Below are 19354 nucleotides of genomic sequence, written 5' to 3'. Positions count from 1 at the left end.
CTGAGTTGTCCGACTGGTGTGAATTAGAGAGCAGTGAGAAAAAAAATAGCCGAATCATGAGATCAGAAGCTGGCTGGTAGTTGTTTTAACATCCGCCCTGTGGGACACAAGCCTTAACTGATTCTGTGGGCTATTAGCTGGGCTAATACATCATAATTTAAACTTGTTTCATACCATCAACCGATGCTGCTCTCAGCCTTAGTTGAGCCACAAAAGTTGTCACAGTCATTTGTTGATTACTATGATTTTCCCTTTGGGTCCTGGAGCTGTCCTCAATAAACAGTTCCAGGCTGGAACATTTCAAGTATCGTTTCTAAAAAGGTGCTGATGCCAAATTTTTTGTCACGTCATTCAAAAGAAAAGAAAAGGGGAAGACCGGGGAAGGAGTGGCTGAACTGTGTGCCCCGTGTGAATTATAGAGCACCAGGACAGAATAACTCCATCATGAATGTCCGCCCTGAGGGCCAACAGGGGAGTAATGGAGATGAAGATAAGAATAATGAGACTGAGCAGGTACTGAAAAGACAAGACTGATAAGCACAGAGGTGCATATAAAACGCACCACTATGTGCATTACACACCTGAATAAAAAACACTGAAACCTCAACTTTATTATCTCACAAGCCTGTAGACAGACACACACAAAGCACATTCACACAGGCACAACACTACTGTTGCTGTGAGCGCTCTTTTGTTCATCTCTCTTTGCATACCGGCCATATCGGTGTCTTCATCACATCATTCATCTACATCAAGCCAGAAGGAACATTTCCTGTGAGATCCCATCTTGTCTCTTGCAACTCACGTCCTCCACTAACAAGTCTCCTTTTATCCAGAGGAGTATCTAAACAAATGTACTATACACTGGTCCCCTCCATTAAGAGTACGGCAGTGTGAAAAGGGCCAAATGCAGCAGTTTAACTGCACGCTTAAGGCTTTGAAGGGACAAAAAGAATATACTGCAAGTAGCCGGTTGAATAGATTCAAATAACATTGTATCTGTTGCGTCAGAAGTGCTAATAAAAATTGGCTGATATGCTTGCTGTCTACACGGCGTTACAGATAGTAAGAAACACGGATGCTGTTGCAGAAAAACGTGCGTTTGTATATTTGTAATATTTGTTTGTTTGTTGAGTAAATCCCAGGAGTATATAGTGTGATGCTCAGTTAAAGCCTTGTGAGCATATACATGTGTCAGTGCATACTTGTTCGAATGGGCAAGAGATCACAGTTTCCATCTAGAAAAGGAAAGGGTCAAATGTTGAACTCATCCCAGCTTCTGAGGACAACGGATGGGATCCATGTGTGTGGAGACGAAGATGTAAGACATACATACATGCACACTTTAAATTATGCTTACTCAGTCACTTTAAAATAAATAAACGGAGATTAACTGGGGGTCATTTCGCATTAAAATGCTCAGATAAACTTTTGGAGCACAACATGTGTTCAGATGTAAATGTAAAGCATTTTTTTTGGAAAGTGGAGATATTTCAAAGGAGGGTTGCTTGAGTTTCTTGAGCTCCAGACAGCTGAGTGAATCGTTTGTCAAGATAAAGTTTACAAACATGGTGTACCTCACAGCACTAAGGATTTAGGGGGAATAATAATAATTCACCTGTTCACATCTACCCTCAATAAATCTGAACAACTGTATCAGGACAATGACATGTGAGAGCTGGAAAGCCTGTCTGGCAGACAGAGACAGTCCCGTGTTTACCACACTGAGTGTTGCTGGAGTGGTGCTTATTAAAAGGCTGTTGTTTTTTGGATAAAGAACAAAAACACCTGACCACAATGGCATTAAAGCACTGCAGTGGAGAAAACAAGAGAGAACATGTTGTTAACAGGTCAGCTGCTTTGCACAGAAATCCTCTTCTCAAAGCAGAGTTAGTTAGGTTTTAATTGAGATAAGAAAGTGCATTTTGTGTCGCCTCAACTCTATAAGCTTTTAATAATGTTCAACGCCTGTGGAAACCTTTCTAAAACTCCTTGCGTTACATAATTCCTGTGAAGATGAATGCTGGAGCGTTCCTATAAATCAAATTGACACCGTAATTAAGAAAGATAGATCTTTGAGAAGAAGGCCTCGGGCTCACGGCCGTTATCTCTTTTTGATTGTTATCAACGCCATCGCTAAGTTGAGGAAATTGGATATTAGGGAGGCACAACGCTGGCAAGCTGTCCCCAGGTTCCCATGAACAACAGCTTTTACTCTCTATACAATGTTTGCCCTGATGTCTGTCTTATTGCTGTTCAACATATTTACCTCCACAGAAATAATGCAGTGACTCTAATTGGATTCAAGTGCTTAAGGCAAATGTACGGCTTCCTAAGTAAGGCCCCCCCCCCCCCCCCCCCCCGATAAGTGGAGAAGCGTGAGAGGCACGCAACCATCGCAGTATCAGATGGGAAACGTTAAGAACACGACACATTTATGAAAATCTTATAACATTTTTGGACGTTGTTCTGAAAACTTGAGAAAGTTCACTGGCTGCCACCACTGCTCGCCCTGTAGGGAGATCCAAATCTCATTTCCTCTGAACTCTCTGAGAGCTACATATTTAAAGATGGAAATACGTCGACAGATTTTTGTGATATGTGGGTATGTTAACAATCACTTCGAATAAATCAATCAGACTTTACCAGACATTTGATATAAACTGAATATTGCTCCATAGGCCCATTGTGCATGGTCATGTACCCTTTTGACTGTATCCTATGTCAGTCTTTTCCTCTTTCTGTTCCACTCAACAGACAGAAATTTAGTTTGGTTTTAACAAATTTGCTATTCTTGGCGCGTAGATTGAGCACCAGCACTGTTATCTGAATTTCCAGCAGTCAGAATCAGACACCTTGTCTCGCGTCACGAGATGTCTGAAACTTTTTAAGTGTCTCAACTGCTCCCTCTCACACACACGCACACACACACACACGCACACACACACACACACACACACACACACAACGGGAACAGAAAATTAGGGAAATGTTGTGTTTACAGCTGCTATGTGAAACTCAATTACACAGCCAATTGAGAATGTGGCTGTTTCTCAGATTTGCGTGATGTGTTCCTGACCTAAGTTAGATTGTTGTTTCTTGTGAAGCCTCAACAACTGCGTATACTTACTGGATTGACAAACCAAGAAAACAGTACACACACACACACACACACACACACACACACACACACACACACATCTGGATGTCTGCTCCTCTCATTCACATTTGCTGAGTGTTTTCCTGCGTGGTTCCCCGGTGTTGCTGCCCCCGGACCCCCTCAGATGAGGTGAGGTAAGATTTGGAGCCACAGCGTTATGCCATCTGGATATACATTCACTCATGCTTGCTCATGTGCACACGTACACACACATGCAGATATAGTATTGTCATAACCCACACTGACAAACACCTGGACCTGGTTACTGGACTCGGAGAGAGAGTTGAATACTTTGTGCATGCCCGCGTGTGTGTGTGTGTGTGTATAAGTGGGGTGTATGGGGAATACGGGGTTGTAGGTTATTCAGCGCTGGAGGCTGTGTTGAGGCTCTTTTTTTCTGCTTTCTGAGCCCTTGAAGAAGAAGGGGGCTCACTTCACCAAGTCTCAAAAATGAAAGGGAGGTCTTTGCTACTACAATATGTAGAGCCAGTCTCCCAAATACAAAGAATCCCGACAGAGAGGGTTTCAACTTGTTGTGAGGGTACCTGAGTAACGTGATTGTGGGACATAATCTGTATTAATATTTTTACAGAATTCATTAAAAAAAGCATTCGGCAGACACATTCCATGTGAACGTTTTAAAGAAACACAATCCAGGAATTATTAGTGCAAAAGAAAGCTGCATCTAAATTGAGTGAAATGTATTGGATTTAAAGTCGTCTAAACACCATCAAGGTCTTGTAATGTGCTGATCCGCTCGCACAACTATAATTGAGTTAAAACATCCAGCTGTTTTTTTTATGATGCTGTCTCCCATTATGTGTAATACCTAAAAAAAAACTGGTGAGATGAAAATCATCACTGTGAAATTAGCGACCACATTCATTATGTGCGTCTCTGTCAGTGTTAAAATATTTGGTTTTGCTGTCACTGCTGCCCACGTTTCTTTCTGAAAATAACTTGTATTATATGATCATTACCTTTACTACTACACAGATACATATGGACAGTAAATTGTTCTTTTCTGGTACCTTGAACACACACACACATTCACACAAATACAACTAAACATCTTGGCCCTGACAAATGAATCACTACATGAAAACAAATCTCACTGCCACTGTTCAGTAATGCTTGCTCCTTTTTGGGACATTTCTTTCCCAACGCACGCAGTACAGTGTCCTATAGGTTAATGACGAATGCTGTGATCCTGAAAGGCCAAACATGATGCTGCGCTGAGAAGAATGTAAACACCGCTGATATGAAGCCACTGTTCAAACTCAATATCACTGAAACCTTTCTACTCTCAAATGCTACTACAACGTCCACGCGCTGAGCTAAATCTCCAATAAATGAGTCAACCGCACGAGCAGCAGACTGTCAACACCTAGTAAACAAAAGGAGCAACGCCTGTCACTTCCGAAGGGGTTTGTTTGCAAACAGTCGCGTCATTTTGGAAGAGTAATACCACGCAAAGAGTTTGTTGTGTCACCCGCCTCCACTCCAAGTTGATCGTTAGGCCACTCACCTTATAGGCTACTTTCTTTGTTTTCTTATATTGATGAAGAGGAGACGATTTAGCACTCGGTAGGCTACTCCGGACAGATGCCAGTCGGTCTCTTTCCACGCCAGAGTTGTGGCTTCTCTCTCTCTCTCTCTCTCTCTCTCTCTCTCTCTCTCTCTCTACTCACACCCACACACACACACACACCCACGAGCTGTATGAGGGGTGATTAATGCCACGGAGAAGCGCATAAGCAAAGACAAATGTGATTGAGTGAAGTCATGCTCTGACTGGCTTCCACAACTACTGTAAATAATGAACAGCTAAAAGCCGGTAATAATATGTTCACTAATAACCTGGAAGTCAAAGAAAAAAACAAAGTGCAGGAAGGAATGTGTTTATTTGAAAACCACTATAATTATTAGCAATTTAGGCTTTTTTAAATGTATTTTTTACAGGAGCTTTTCAGTGTTTTCACATTAATTTGATGGGAAAGCATACACTTTGTAAAAAGTGTTATGTGAAAGAAACTACAAATAAATGTTGCAAATCATGATGCATTACAGGCAATTAGCACAACCAATCCCAAATCAGATATCCTATGTAAACTACCATTATAACCTGTGACATAAACTACTGGAGGATGATTCAGCCTGACCCTCATACTATAGTCTCTTTTGTCTGTGATGCTTGGTCAGCAACTGATTCCTCTCAAATGGAAGAAAAACAAACTGTTTCATACACTTTCTGGAGGAAGTAATGGCTCCAACTTAGAAATGAAATGTTACACTTACTCAATATTTCGCTGCCTTTATGAGCAGGAGAACTGAAGGACAGTGAGCCTCATCCAAGGTGGATCCAAGGGGAGAGTACACCTTGAAATACGAGAGGACTCTTGGCCAATTTCCTTGATCATCTCCAAGAATAGAAAGATGATTAGATGTTTAGAAAGATCTGATGCAGGGAGAGATATGTAGCTATGTCCTCTCTCCCGTCAGGGATACAGAGAATCTGAAATCCCAGGTGAGATGGATCAGCATGACGCTGAAGGAAGCTCAGAAGGAGCTCAAGCAACCGGCCTCCAACACCAAGGACCATTCAAAGGCAAAGAAAGTGGCCCATCAAAAATGAATTTGAGGCAATGAAGTTAGAGCTCCCTGCTGAATAGGACTTTGGTGCAACCTGGAAGCACCATTCATTACCTGAGGGTGCAGCTGTTTAACAAAAAGACAGAAGAGTCTGAGGCTCGCTCAAAAGCAGAGGAGTTGGAGAGTGTTCGGAAGGGCTCAAGGTCCCAAGCTGCAGAATAAACTAAGCAGGATGGGGGAAGCTCCCCAAAAACAGAAGAAGGAGGCCTGAGAAGACAGAGATCCCAGGCTTCCCGCTTTCAGCAGGAGCAAAACGCTATCCAGGAGGAGATCCAGAACCTCCTGTGTGTTTCATCTGGACAAACAGAAGGACAAACAGGCTTACAGTGCTCAAACAGTTGGGACATTTTGCTTGCACGCCATTAGATGTTGTGGACTTAATTTACTTTTATTTTTTTGTGAAGGGTGAGGGTTTATGGCTCCATAGCGCCCCCTAAAATGTCTCTAACATTAGGCTCCTCATTGAGGTTTCACAGACATTTATGAAATTTGGTAGACGGATGAACATGTGGAGACGCACAAAAATGCCAAAACTCAAAAGTGAGTCAGCCATTTTGAATTTAATGTTCATTTGTTAGCCTATTTTGAGCCTCTTACAGGTTCTGTACTTTAATGAACTCCTCCTACAGATTTGGTCAGGAACAGAGACCTTTGCGCTCAAAAGTTATTAAACGTTTGCATTTTCATGGAACATTGTTTGCTGTATTATCTCCTTTCGCCATAAAAAAAGGAAATTGTTGTAACTTCAGTGTACCTTGTCAAATCTGCTCCGAATTTCTCAGCCATGATTACGCTCCAGGCCTGAAAAATTGACTCATAGCCCCCCGACCTTTCAGCCCTTTTATAACCCATAAACCATTTGTTGCAGAGGCATCGTTGCACATGCTCCCGTTTCATTGTGCGTGGTAGAGTGTCCACCGGCGGACGAAGCTGCGAGGGCAGGTCTGTGTGATAATTCATGCATGTTTGAATGCCCATAATAGACCAGAAGACATTTACAATTGTTTAGTGTGGCATATACTTGTGTCTTATTGTCAGCTGATGGTGGCACAAGTGATAAAGAAAGAGGTTAAAAGAGTGGAAAGGAGCTACGCCATTGTTGCCAAGAATGTACAAAAATACCCATTTTAGAAATGGCTTGGAGTGGCATCAGCTTTAAACATGAATTACTTGGTAAAGATGAATTACTTTTTGTTGTAAGGGTAATCAATATACAGTATGTTATGATTGTAATACTAAGGAGGTGATGTTGGTCTGTGTGGTGGGTGGGTGGCTGGGTCTTTTTGGTTTGTAAATTTGTCTTGTAAAAACGTGAAATAAATATTTGGATAAGAATCACTCACAGATTCTTACAACCATGGCGACGCTCATGTCCTCATCTCTCACAGCTTGACCTCTCTGTTTTCTTTCCATCTCTGTCTTCTTGGACCTTTCTCAGCATAGTGGAGACATGCGTTGACATCTGCTTTTCACACTGCTTATGTCAGACTCCTCTGTGCTGCCATGTGGTTTTCTCAAGCAATGCAGGAAGTTTAGTGTGGTAAGATAGTATTGCACTGAGCGAGAAGAAAGCAAACATAAGGAAACACAGGATATTTATTTTGGGGGTTTAAAAGAGCATCATTTATTAAACAAATCAGATCCATTTTAATTGTTTTTTAGAGACTTTAGCCTCTTTTCCCCATGTTGGATTATCACTGTACACTGTACTTGCCCCCTTTTTTGTCACATACCGTAAAAAACACAGATTTCTTTTGATATGTGAAATTAATAATAAGTGCTGCCATGTATTCTGGTGTTTTAATTTAAACAGAAAAGACCAAGTGTACCCCTCAGCCATAATAACAAGTCACTATCTCCAAGTCAACATATTGATACTAACAACAGAGAAGAAACTACCCCCCCCCCCCCCCATCCATTCCCTGAAGAGGAAAAGCCCAGTTACTCAAACAGTTAAATACATATTGTCAGATAAGACATTTCTCACTTATATAAACAAAATAAAATATACAGTTTACAACACAAGGATTATGTTTGACCTTCTTTTCCTGCAGGTCAGGACAGAACGAGCTACTCACTTTTATGAAGCAGATGGAGGACGGACTCAACCACAAAAGAATGCAATTTTTATAAATAGCACGAGATAAAATAAGTAAGAATATGAATATGATTCATTGAACTATATGGCACTCAGTATGGAGCACAATTATCAAGATATGTCAGTCAATAATAGTAAGCAAATATACATAGATAAACATAATATGGGCTTCATATTTTGTTTCACATGTATCTATTTTGTATGTATGATAATATATATTTAGGGCCAGTTCTGTCCTCCATACAATAAAACACTCATTATCTTATCTCTCTTTCTTAAGTGCCTCACTGTTGTAAATGAATAAATGTGACCTATTATTTTGAAACCGGTAACATTTTTGGTCAATATTTCAAGTTTCACACAACAAATAGAAAATAAAATTCATTTAAAAAATACAGAAAATTTAAATCAGTGTAAGCACGGATCAAAGGCAAACGTTTTAACCCCGGACATCCAGCTCACCTGTATTAAAACAACCAGCACAAGCACATTTCTTTATGAAGATTGTGACGAAACAGAGTTTGACACAGGAAATTGGATGGCTAATATTCTCTTGGACTTGTTTTACGAGCTGCAGATCAGATTCTTATTTGATTAAAGCTACAACAAACAGTAACAGTAACAAAAATAAACACCTGCTTAGAAAATAATTGCCCAATATCCTCCTCTCTTTAAAGTCCTATAGCATATGTATATGTTCTCACACATTTCTGACACTGTCTAAGTTCAGGCGTTGTGTGATTTAGCAGGTTACCCGAGCGTCTTTGTACACTGACTTGATCTCACCGCTCATTGCCGTGCTTCTGAGAAACTCAATATCAAACTCTGGATTAAGAAATGACGACTATAGGATAAAGTCAAAGACTAGAATCACAAAATCCTACATATTGAACGTCTGACTTTGGTGATCATCACCATTTGGCAGTAAAACTATTCTATTTTTGGATGCATGAGCCAATAAAATTTGTGGTGAAATGTGGTAAAAACAGTGATTCTTTACTTGCTGCTCATAGTATAAATCACATGAGGAAAGTACTGGTGTTACAATGGGTCTCGGTACAAAGACAAGAACAAGTTTACTTTTGCATTCATGGCAATATTTCCCTTATTCTGACCTCTATGCTCGTGCGAGTATTGCTTGAGATTTATTGTTGCAAGAACTATAAAGAGGCCGTCCCATCCACCAAGGGAGAAAGTAAGGCTAGAAAGTTGTGAAGAAAGTCCAAGATTCATATCTTCAGTGTGTGAGCATGTTTCCTGCAAAGAGGTTTGTCTTTCTTGGAGAAGAAGGTCTGGCCTTCGAGAGTGGTGCAGCACACCTGAGGAAAAATATACACGTACACACACACACACAGAAAGGTTACATAAGTAAAGTTTTAAACTCCTCATTGATAACTCACCATCTCATTAGAAATAATGATAAAAATGCCAGAACGTGCATTTATCACATCACTGAATCTGCTCCTGCGTTTTTGTCCAGTCAGATGGATAATAGTCTCTTAATTAACTGTACTGTGAGTACACTAATCCTTCACTTACAGTGCAGATGAAGCAGGTGTCATGCCAGGTGTAACCGAGGGCCTCCAGGAACTTGTCTCCAGCCTCAATGGGGAACTCACAGCCATGGCAGCAGGTCCCAAACATATTGTAGAAGTCTTTTGACACACAAAGCAACATGGCATGACGTACACCACACGGAACACAATATCAACACTTTATTTTTTTTTACAGAAATTAATTTATTTCTTTATTGTTGGGACCAAAATAAAAGTCTATTCATAACAGAGAGCTACATTTGTCTTTCAATCCACAGATTTTTGTCCTCCAGTCAGCCTTCATCCGCCCCGTCAGCAAGATCTCTGTGCCCAATCAGCATATTGTTCAGAGTCCATATCACTCACCTTGTTCACAGTATGGCTCTCCATCCTCCAGGTGGAAGGTGTTGTTTCTGATTGGCTGCTGACAGCAAGCGCACAGGAAGCAGTAGACATGCCACGACTGTTTGAGGGCATTTATTACCTCCTGGGAGCAAAAAGCAAACAGTGTGGTTAGTTGGAGGCATCATGCAGTTCATTAGTAGCACTGGTCTTTGTGTGAGTCGGTCACAGTAACTGGAACATTAGATCCAGGAGACAGAGGCTTTTGGTGGGATGCTGCCGTGTTGAATGCTTATTGGGTCATTATTTGTAGCACTGCTGTGCATTTAATGTCTGAACAAAAACATGCATTTCTATTATCAACCCCTACTTGATCATAACGGATATATTTCTCTGTTATCAGAAATGTACAGACTCTCCTGCAGTCTGTCTTCTTCTCATGTCACATTTAAATACTTTGTTTGTTTCTTTTCTTGTGGGCCACATGACCCCAGCATAAAATAGACCAACCGCTTTCTTTCCCACCCTTAAACTGTGAGAACAAGACAGGACAGGGAATCAATGGAAAGTTGGTGGGCCGCAGTGAAATGAAGGATTAGGGGAGAGGGAGTGAGAAAACAGGTTAATAAGAAGCTGTAAGCTGGTTGAAGATGTGTGAGAAATAGAGGGTTGAAAGGCATAGAGGCTAAAGAGGTTAGAACACGTGAGGGATAAATGTCAGATCTGTTATGAGAGCAGAGATCTCAGCTTCCTGACACTCTGGGTTCATGCTACACCTGCAGCCTCGAGGCCTCTAAGCCTAATTCTCCTAACACCAGAACATATACCACATTCCTGAGTTTCAGTGGTGGTCACTATAGAAATTCCCTATAGCTTTCTTACATTGGCCTCCAAAGCATTTATCATGCACGTCCGGGGTTGGACTGACCCTAAAGGTGAACATTTGAAGATGTCTACACCTGTACATTTAATGTATCTTTATTAGTTGGTCTCAGATTGATAAAAATAGGTCTTAATGCACAAAGTAAAATGACAGAAGAAGGTATGAAGAGAACTGGATTCCATAGTAATAAAGTCTGACACATGTATCAGTTTAAAGGTTGGGTCAACTTCTATTTAAACTCACATTGAGAAGTTGGATGTTTTAGCTACAAACATCAAGATGTAGTTGCTGTAAACCAGTCTGTTCACAGTGTTACACACTGTTTATTCATTCTGAAGCACAAAAGCTATAAAACAAATGAAGTCAAGACATTGGTCTGTGTGACAGGTTTGCACTGAATGCCAACAGAAGTATCGCTTTTGGTCTCCAAACAACAGGTGGTTGAGTTTGAAACAGCCACACACACACAATATAAAGGTCAGCTGTACATGTGAGTGAATGGTACCGACTTAAAGTCTTCAGGCAAATTCTCCACGTTATCTTTCCTTGCACTGTAATGCTAGAGTTTTGTTGTCATCTTCATTGTCTTTTAGCATTGCATGAAATGATCAAAGTTAATGAATCTGAACTGTACAGTACATTCTGTTCACAAAACAGACAAGACACAAGAGCAGCCAGACAACAATGTACACACACACACACACACACACACACACACACACACACACACCCTCCTGCTCTATTTAGCTTCACACCAACTCACCCCCAGTATCTTGGCCTGGCAGCGGCTGCATGACGGAGCCAAGAAATCTTCATAGCAGTGTTCACAGTAGACAGATCCCTGTTCCTCCACAAAGCCTATATCTGCCAGGGATGTACGGCAGTGGGCACAGTTAAATTCCTCCTTATGCCACGATTTCCCCATTGCTACCAAAAATGGTCCTCTGGGGGGGAAAAAAACACAAGAAGAGACAACAGGATAAGTGGCAATCAACTTTAAGTTTTGAACTGAAGTTACCAAATAACTCTGTATTGGAAAAAATGAACCCATGATACACAGGCTAATTATTATAACTACTTGTATTATGATGATACCTCGTCATGAATGCAAGTACATATGCAAAGTAAACTACATTGCTCCGCAGTTATGCTGATAGGTCATGTATTGTATTTTCATTGCCATGTCTACAAACAGCCACTAGAGGGCAAATGGGGCAAACAGCAAATGAATAAATGAATGTGAATAACACACTTCTACAAGCTGCCTCTTGGTAACTCAGCATATTTCCTGCTTCTCCGATCTTCCTATAACAGAGTCATTACATTGATCACAATGTACATTGTGATTATTATGATTAGTATCAGAATTGTTCGATCAACTAATGGATTCATTGTTTCAGTGTTCCATTCAGGTCACTCATTGTTGCTTCAGAAACGAGGAACACAGTTTAGAAATGTAATGTGTTGACGTCATAAAAGGTCTTACTGCTACCATCGCCCTCTGCGTCCACTCAGACAGCACCTTGGCACTGTCCACTTTGATGATTAGGTAAAGTGGGAAAACAACAGAGACTAATTTACTCCACACAATAGCTTAGCTGTGCTTATCTGAGCTTTCCCGGCTTGGCCCCCATTAGCATGTGAGCTACCCTATATCCTTAGTGGGATGTCATGTAAGGTGACACAAGTTAGATAACACTTGGGTTAGGGCAGTCATGAGATGAAGAGAAGTAGGCAGGAAGGAGGATGAGGAAGTGATGTGCACTTGTATACAGCTCTTGTTGGATTTACACAAGAGGAAAACAAAAAAGACAAACCCTATAATTAAGCGGAAAAACTGAACAGGATAACCAAGAGTTGTATCAGCCTATATAGTGTTTGTTTGTGTGTGTGTGTTTGTGTGTGTGTGTGTGTTTTGCATTCAGTGTCTACATACTGTACATGTGCAACATCACCACAGTTTGATCTGCAGGTGCAACTTAATTCCCCTTCCCCTTATCTGCACTACAGTCAGATCTTTGTAGTTCTACAGTTTCATACACAGATTATTTACCCGAGATGGGTTCCCCAGTCAATTATTTTAAGTGCCGAACTGGGACAATGAATAATTGAGAATTGGACATATTTTCCTTTCCGATCTTAATTTGCTTAAGTACAAATGGATGTCTGTGCAGCCGAGTGGAAGAGATTGCCTGTTTTTTGATTATATCCTTGTGCAAGCAGCATATGAGCATGACATGATAGAGCGAAACACCATGCATGTCAACTGTTTTCTCTCACAATTTGAACTACACATGGTGATGACAGCCTCATTCCATCCTGATGAGTGAGGCCATAGATTCTTCATTCATGATATTCATTCTGCAGCTTGCTACCAAGAATAATGCTTGTACAGTGATCACTGTAGGTTAATTGAGGTCCCTGGTTAAAAAGGTAGGATTAAAAAAATCCATATAGTCCCTTCAAAGATCCTTAAGTCATTCGTAAGTTGATAAATGACGTGACAGCATTAGCCACGGTATTTGTCCCTCACCTGATCACCATGTTGCAGTGGGCACACATGGGCGTCCGAGTCCCAGCGGGGATGTGTTCTGCCATCTGGACCAGGGTGTCCTCGTCTTTAGGGTGGGGCTGAGGTAAAGGTCGGGCTGGGACAGGACCTTTCGGGACACTGGCAATTCCATTACCCTTCATACCGAAAGATGGGGTGATCAAACCTGTACGTGGACCGTGACCTGAAGAAGATGGAGTGGAGATAAAAGGTTATAATGACGAAACAGAGATGGTAAAAGGAAGAAGGAACAAATTGACAACAAAAGAAGTGAGCACTCAGAGCATCACAACGGATGTGTGTCTGTGTGCGTCTGTGTTTTCCTCCCAGGTGTGTAAGTTATTTGACCTCTACCCTCTTTGTCTATACACCCAGCAGGTGTCATGGCGGTGCACGCAGCTGGCTGACTACTGTTGTCAAAACCATGAATTCACCCCATCAATCTTCCCTGAATCTTTCACCCCACCTTTGACACATTCCTATGCATATTATGTGCATGCACACACACACACACACACAGACATAGACCACCAAGACATCCCCTCAGTTAAAACCAAGACCCACACCTGGCTAAACATGTAGCTTGGCCTTTGATCTCCACACTGTGGATGGAGATTTGTTTTTGTATGTGTGTGCTTGGGGAGGCTAGGGCTACTTTTAGAGCTTCGATTTACCATAACATGCCATGTTTAAGTGTGTCTGTTTCGGCTAGGAATGGGGCCGGGTTTACATAAAATGTTGGGGCTTGTAAGGAATTCATTTCAGGTTAAACCCATAGGCTGTATGTAAGAAGTGGACGCAGCCACCGTGACGTCACCTATTGGTCCGTGGACTACCGTTTGGAACCTTTTGTTCAGCATTTTCTCCATCACCATCACCAGAAGTGACACAAGAGGGTGGAGCAACCGAACGCATGAAGACATTTTTAGGTGACCAAAATGTTACAATCACTTTTATGGTCTTAAAACACACAGTGAAAAGGTTAAAGTTGTAGGACCGAAAACAAGGACAACTCCCGGACCGGAAATGCCATTGTAGCGACCTGTCAATCACAAGGTAGCCAACTCCTAAAGCATACCCTGCGTTTCCCTCTATTTTACTGTAAATGGGACCATCATTTACCAAAATGAACATCATGCTGTATTGAAGAAGACTTGAAATTAGCTTTTGAGACCATAAACTCATGTTTACAAAGTTTAGTATGGTAATAAATCAAGTCAGAAGTAGGGCCATTTTCTCCTTGGACTTCAATACAATCTGACTTATTTTTGCAAGCAGAGTCGTCACGTCTTCTGGTTACTAAAAATAATCCAAATTTAAAGCACTTCTTCATTGGCTTGACTTATCAGACCCAGAGGTTAATCCCTGGTTGAACCTGCAATAACAGATTTGTTTGGCCACTTGGGGGCAGCAGAAACAAGTTGTGAACAGAACATATCAACACCTTTTAAGTTGATCTAGCGAACTTGGTAGCAAACAGCTGCTTATTTAAACAACCAGCAGAGCAATATCAAAATGGATTTGGAGTTGTGTTTCTGGATAAATACAATAGTTGTATTCACTCTTCTTCTAGCTCTGTTTTTGAACAGAAGTGAACCAAAACCAAAACTTACGGGTTAAACAGCAATGAGCTGAAACTCGCTGTAAAGCTCTGTAGAGCTTTATAGAGCTGCAAATTCAGGTGATAATTCTCTGTAGGTTTGTCACTAAAAGTACCTATTTTTTATTTATCTTTTCAAATTTGAACATCATGCCAATATAACAGTATTTTACAATAGGCATTTGCAACGAGGCAGTGTCCAACGGTCTGGGTTCCTTAACTGCAACTAAGGATTCATAACGGATCAGTGGCTTACTGCTTCTAGGGCATTATACGGCTAGTAGTATATTTTCATGAGCCTGGGTCCATGGGTAAGTGACTACGTTTACGATTTTTGTAGAGTGGCAGTTACATCAGGGAGAGAACTGACTTGTGCTGACAGAATGGATGGGGTAAAAGTTGAAGCATATTAGGCTAGATTCATAAATATATACTCACAAATGTAATGTATATTTTGGTATGTACATGAAAAGCAGAATAATGTCCAGAAAAGACATTCAATCTCTGAATCTATGGTCTGAGTGCAGATGGAGTAGGGCCATTATACTGCAGCTCTGTGGCTTGCCTTTAAAACTTTATTCATAACTCCCGACAGGTCCCTTCAGTAAATATTATCTTTCTAACGGAGTAAAACTGCTACACGTGTGAGTGAGCAAGGCGCCATAGGCAGAGCGGGGCCTTCCCGCCTGCTTAATGGGCTTCCACAGAGGAAAAAGACGAGAAAATAAAAAGAAAGTCTGCAGTGACCTATTTCACAACATATGTCACGCTTCAAGCACGGAAAATAAGCCTCTTTCCCCCTTGCTAACTGGCTGAAACAACATTCAATCCTACAGCAGTAAATCAGTTTTACACTATGCCAGGATTTGGAACCAAACATTTTTTGTACAAGAAAAAAATAACAATATTATTTTGAACTGTAGGTGGGATACATTAATCAATCAAAATACATACTTGAAATACAATTTAGTTCAATTCCTAAATGAGAGTTTTATTCTTAGGAATCTATTTTGGGGGACTCTACAGCATTTACCGTGACTTATGCTAAGAAAACAGTTGAGGCACATTAGTCTGATTATTCTCCGCTATAGTTAATTTAGTGAAACACTCCCACAACATGCCGACAGTAAAAGCAACCCACACACAGTCAGACAGATACACTTTTGTTGGATTTTGCAACGGAACTTAGGCGGTAATGTACTATTTCACAGATTTCATGCAGCAATTGGCTCGATGAACAAAAAATGTATTTTAGTTGCTGAAACCCCTATATTATGAATACATTCTGTATTCTTTAATGCTTTCACAAAATGTTATTTCGGTGGATTAATAGGAGACATGCCAACTGTGGCTTGGTCCTCGACCCATGAATTATATTTTAAACAGAGTGGAAATATTACAGCTGGCAATAACCAGTGCTCGTTGTTAATGTGGGAAGAAGTAAATAAAAAAAACATCAAAGATGAGCTGCTATCACAAGTGGAACACACACACTGTGTTTACCCTGGATGGCAACAGGTCCTTTGATCATGGTCTTGACAACTGCCGACTCATGGCTGTTGGGTTCTGGCTCCTCCCCTTCCTCACTGTGCAGAGAGAAAAAATTGGAAATGATATGTAAATCAATTAATAGGTTTTGAAATGTAATTAATTGAATGAAAACACATCAGAAACCATGGCCACTGCACATGAAACTCAATTTGCACTGCTTAGATTGCAAAAAGACATGGTTGCTATTTGCCTCCTGCTCAGTCTGTGTCTTACAAAGATGCTGTTTCCGTGGCCATTAGAAAAAAGAAACGCCACGCAAGCACGCTCTCATTTTTCAAGTTCCTGTCAAAATGCAGTAAGACAGGTTCCAGACCACCTACCTGCTGACAGAGCAAAGACAAATATGGTACCAAACAAAACACAGCATGGCCGCTACAGCCAAAACAGTACAGTACTCAACTTCATGGTGCACTTCCTACTTGAGCACAAATATGTTGCCCATGTGCCACTTTCACAGCAGAACAGAGTCCAGGCCACCGGCCCCATGATGGATAGGAGACGAGTAGGTTTGCACAGCACTGACGATATAGCACACCCATTCAATAATGATGCCAGTATATCAATATAAATGACTTAACAGAGAGTAATGGACCACGCTAGAGTGAAATAAAGTGCCCATTTCACATGTGTGCTGTAGACAAATGCCAGACTGGCAGCACTAATGATGGAGGGGAGACAGAGTTCCTATAGTGCAGTTTAGAGTTTACCTTTTTCAGTGGATGATTTCTATATTTTTACAACTACCGCATATATATATAGATATTGTTGCCATCCCCCTTTTTTTTTAAATGTAAGAGTTTGGACGCTTCATTGAGGTCATGAAGAGACACACTTAATGAATCCCCTATGAGCCCACTAAATTTTACATTTGGGTCAAAGGCTGAGAAATGTTGAGAGACTCTGCAGTAAAATTTAGCGGTGATCATATCAAACGATGCCAAAACACTAAATTCAAGTGACAGAAGAGGGGAAATGACCTCACAGGATCAGCTCTCAACACAAAATAGACAAATTGACCCAATGATGGGTTTTCAGTTTATATTCAGCCAACAGTGCTGTAAAACTGGGTGACACAGTTTGTCTCTAAAGAAATGTAAACGTGTAATATCCGTGGTAGTGTTTTGAGTAGTAAGGCAAAACTTTTTTTTTTTGGCAGATATATATTCTTTTGAGTTCACACATTCTCTCAAATTGTTCACTTGCAGGACAAAACATATATATTTAAGCGAAATACTCCCTCATGATGCAAACTGTCTGCTTGTTAAAGTTGTTCACTGTGCAATGCTTTTATCAGGAAAAACATTTAATTGGGTCTACGTAGGGCAGCACCTTCTTTCTTTTTCTAGGAAAAAAAACATTTTTTGTTCTCTTATTTAGGATTGTATCGACTGATTTTTCGCAACATTTCACATCACCGTTATTAATCACAGATAATACATTAAATATAAAAACAAATATGGTCCGACATTTTCAGAAAAAGGTTTTCCTGCTTCATTGAAAAAAAAAAAGTTTGCTGGTTAGTTATTAAAAAAACAACGAGAAAGGCTTTAAAAGTCCTTTTCCGTTTTAACTTCCTGTCCTCGCGGAGGTGCCAGAGCTCGTCTATCGCGGTGGAACGGAGGAAAATGTCTCTGCTCTTCAATCAAATGTGGCCTCAGAGCCTCAAACTCTCCATTGCCCTTTAACCTCTTATTCTCGGAGCCGTTTTTGAGGTCTCTGAGCGAAAAAACATAGCCCTACAAAACTGACCATAGCTCTGTAACTACAAGGTCGATTTTAATAATTTTTGTTGATATAATCAGATCACAACACCTGTGACATAGTTTACATTGGTCATATTGTGAATATGTTGCTGGTTAATATAGAAAATAAGACATAACACAGCTGAAAGTGAAAATATTCAGCCTCGCCTGGGAAAAATGCACTTTCAGTGATAAAAGGTTATTGAAATAATGCAGCTAGCTCCCTGAATCTTTCCCAAGTCATAGCATAACTGATCAGTAGTTATTAAAAAAAGGTTAAAGTGGAATAAAGTGGAATAAAGTTAAGAATAAGAGGTTTTAGTCAGGCGAGGCATCATTTTCGAACCAGCTGTTGCAGCTCTTACATTGTACTTTTATACACTATATAACTATATATTTCACTTTCTTTATCACTCATATGATTCAATACATCCAAATACAGATAATAGGAATCATATTCATATTCATAACATCATCAGAGCCAGTTTTGGCTGTCATCTGTAGGATTTTCTCATTTCATGTGTGTGTGTGTGGCTGGATCTCAGCCTATCCTCGGTCGATTTCCAAAAACAACCCCTCCTTAGACGCGTCACAGGCTTAGGAAGACTCGTGCCAAGTATGGTGGTGATCGTCAAAAGATTTCATACAATAAAGTTGCCAGAAGTGACGCGTGTAACCCGGCGGAAATTTCCGGTCGCAGGCAGTCTGGCCACTCGCCCAAGCCCCCTTGACCGCTCTTATTCTGGAAACAAGTCGGAAGTCAACAGTATGCAGTTGGCAGCAATGACTACAGCTTTGGAACGGAAATTCCGCGACGTTATTATCCATATTTAGAGAAAACTTGGGCGCATACCCACGATTTTCTTCGGCGAAGTTCAGCATGAAGGTACGTTTGATCGCCCACCACGGTTTAGTGTTCGTACGGATCGTAAAACAGAGGTTAGTTACGTGTTCCGCCACGTGTGCTAATGCTAATAAATGCATTGTATGACTGGGTAGCCGTTAGCATGAGGGTACAAACATTGACTTACTGTACTCATAGCGCCGATTTCTGGCCCGGATTTGGTGCTTTTATGCCACGATATTTATCTGCTTATGTGAGTACCCTATAACTGTGTTGGGAGTGTGTTAGAAGTGACTTATATGATGTTGTTGTCCATACGTTGCTCTTTCATCGAAAAAAAAAATTAGCCACATACATGCTACCGGCTAATAATCATGCTATTTTCCGCATGTGAGT

General features: G+C 40.8%; 1 protein-coding gene across 1 annotated transcript in view; it reads right to left on the bottom strand.

Annotated features, from left to right (window-relative positions):
* Nucleotides 1-9139: 9139 nt before the first annotated feature.
* The window catches only part of pdlim5a (PDZ and LIM domain 5a), a 55192-nt gene continuing 44977 nt past the window's right edge, over nt 9140-19354 (bottom strand). The window contains exons 8-13 of the mRNA XM_076099700.1: nt 16310-16407; nt 13204-13387; nt 11434-11614; nt 9812-9932; nt 9450-9565; nt 9140-9229 (exon numbers count right to left, since the gene is read on the bottom strand). Of these exons, the coding sequence (XP_075955815.1) occupies nt 9140-9229; nt 9450-9565; nt 9812-9932; nt 11434-11614; nt 13204-13387; nt 16310-16407 (790 nt within the window). The remainder of the gene's footprint in view (nt 9230-9449; nt 9566-9811; nt 9933-11433; nt 11615-13203; nt 13388-16309; nt 16408-19354) is intronic.

This window comes from Anarhichas minor, unplaced genomic scaffold, assembly GCF_050575085.1.
Source record: "Anarhichas minor isolate MPS153535 unplaced genomic scaffold, ASM5057508v1 ptg000025l, whole genome shotgun sequence".
Lineage (NCBI taxonomy): Eukaryota > Metazoa > Chordata > Actinopteri > Perciformes > Anarhichadidae > Anarhichas > Anarhichas minor.
The sequence above is the reverse complement of the archived record's forward strand: the minus strand, read 5'-3'. Positions and strand labels throughout refer to the sequence as shown.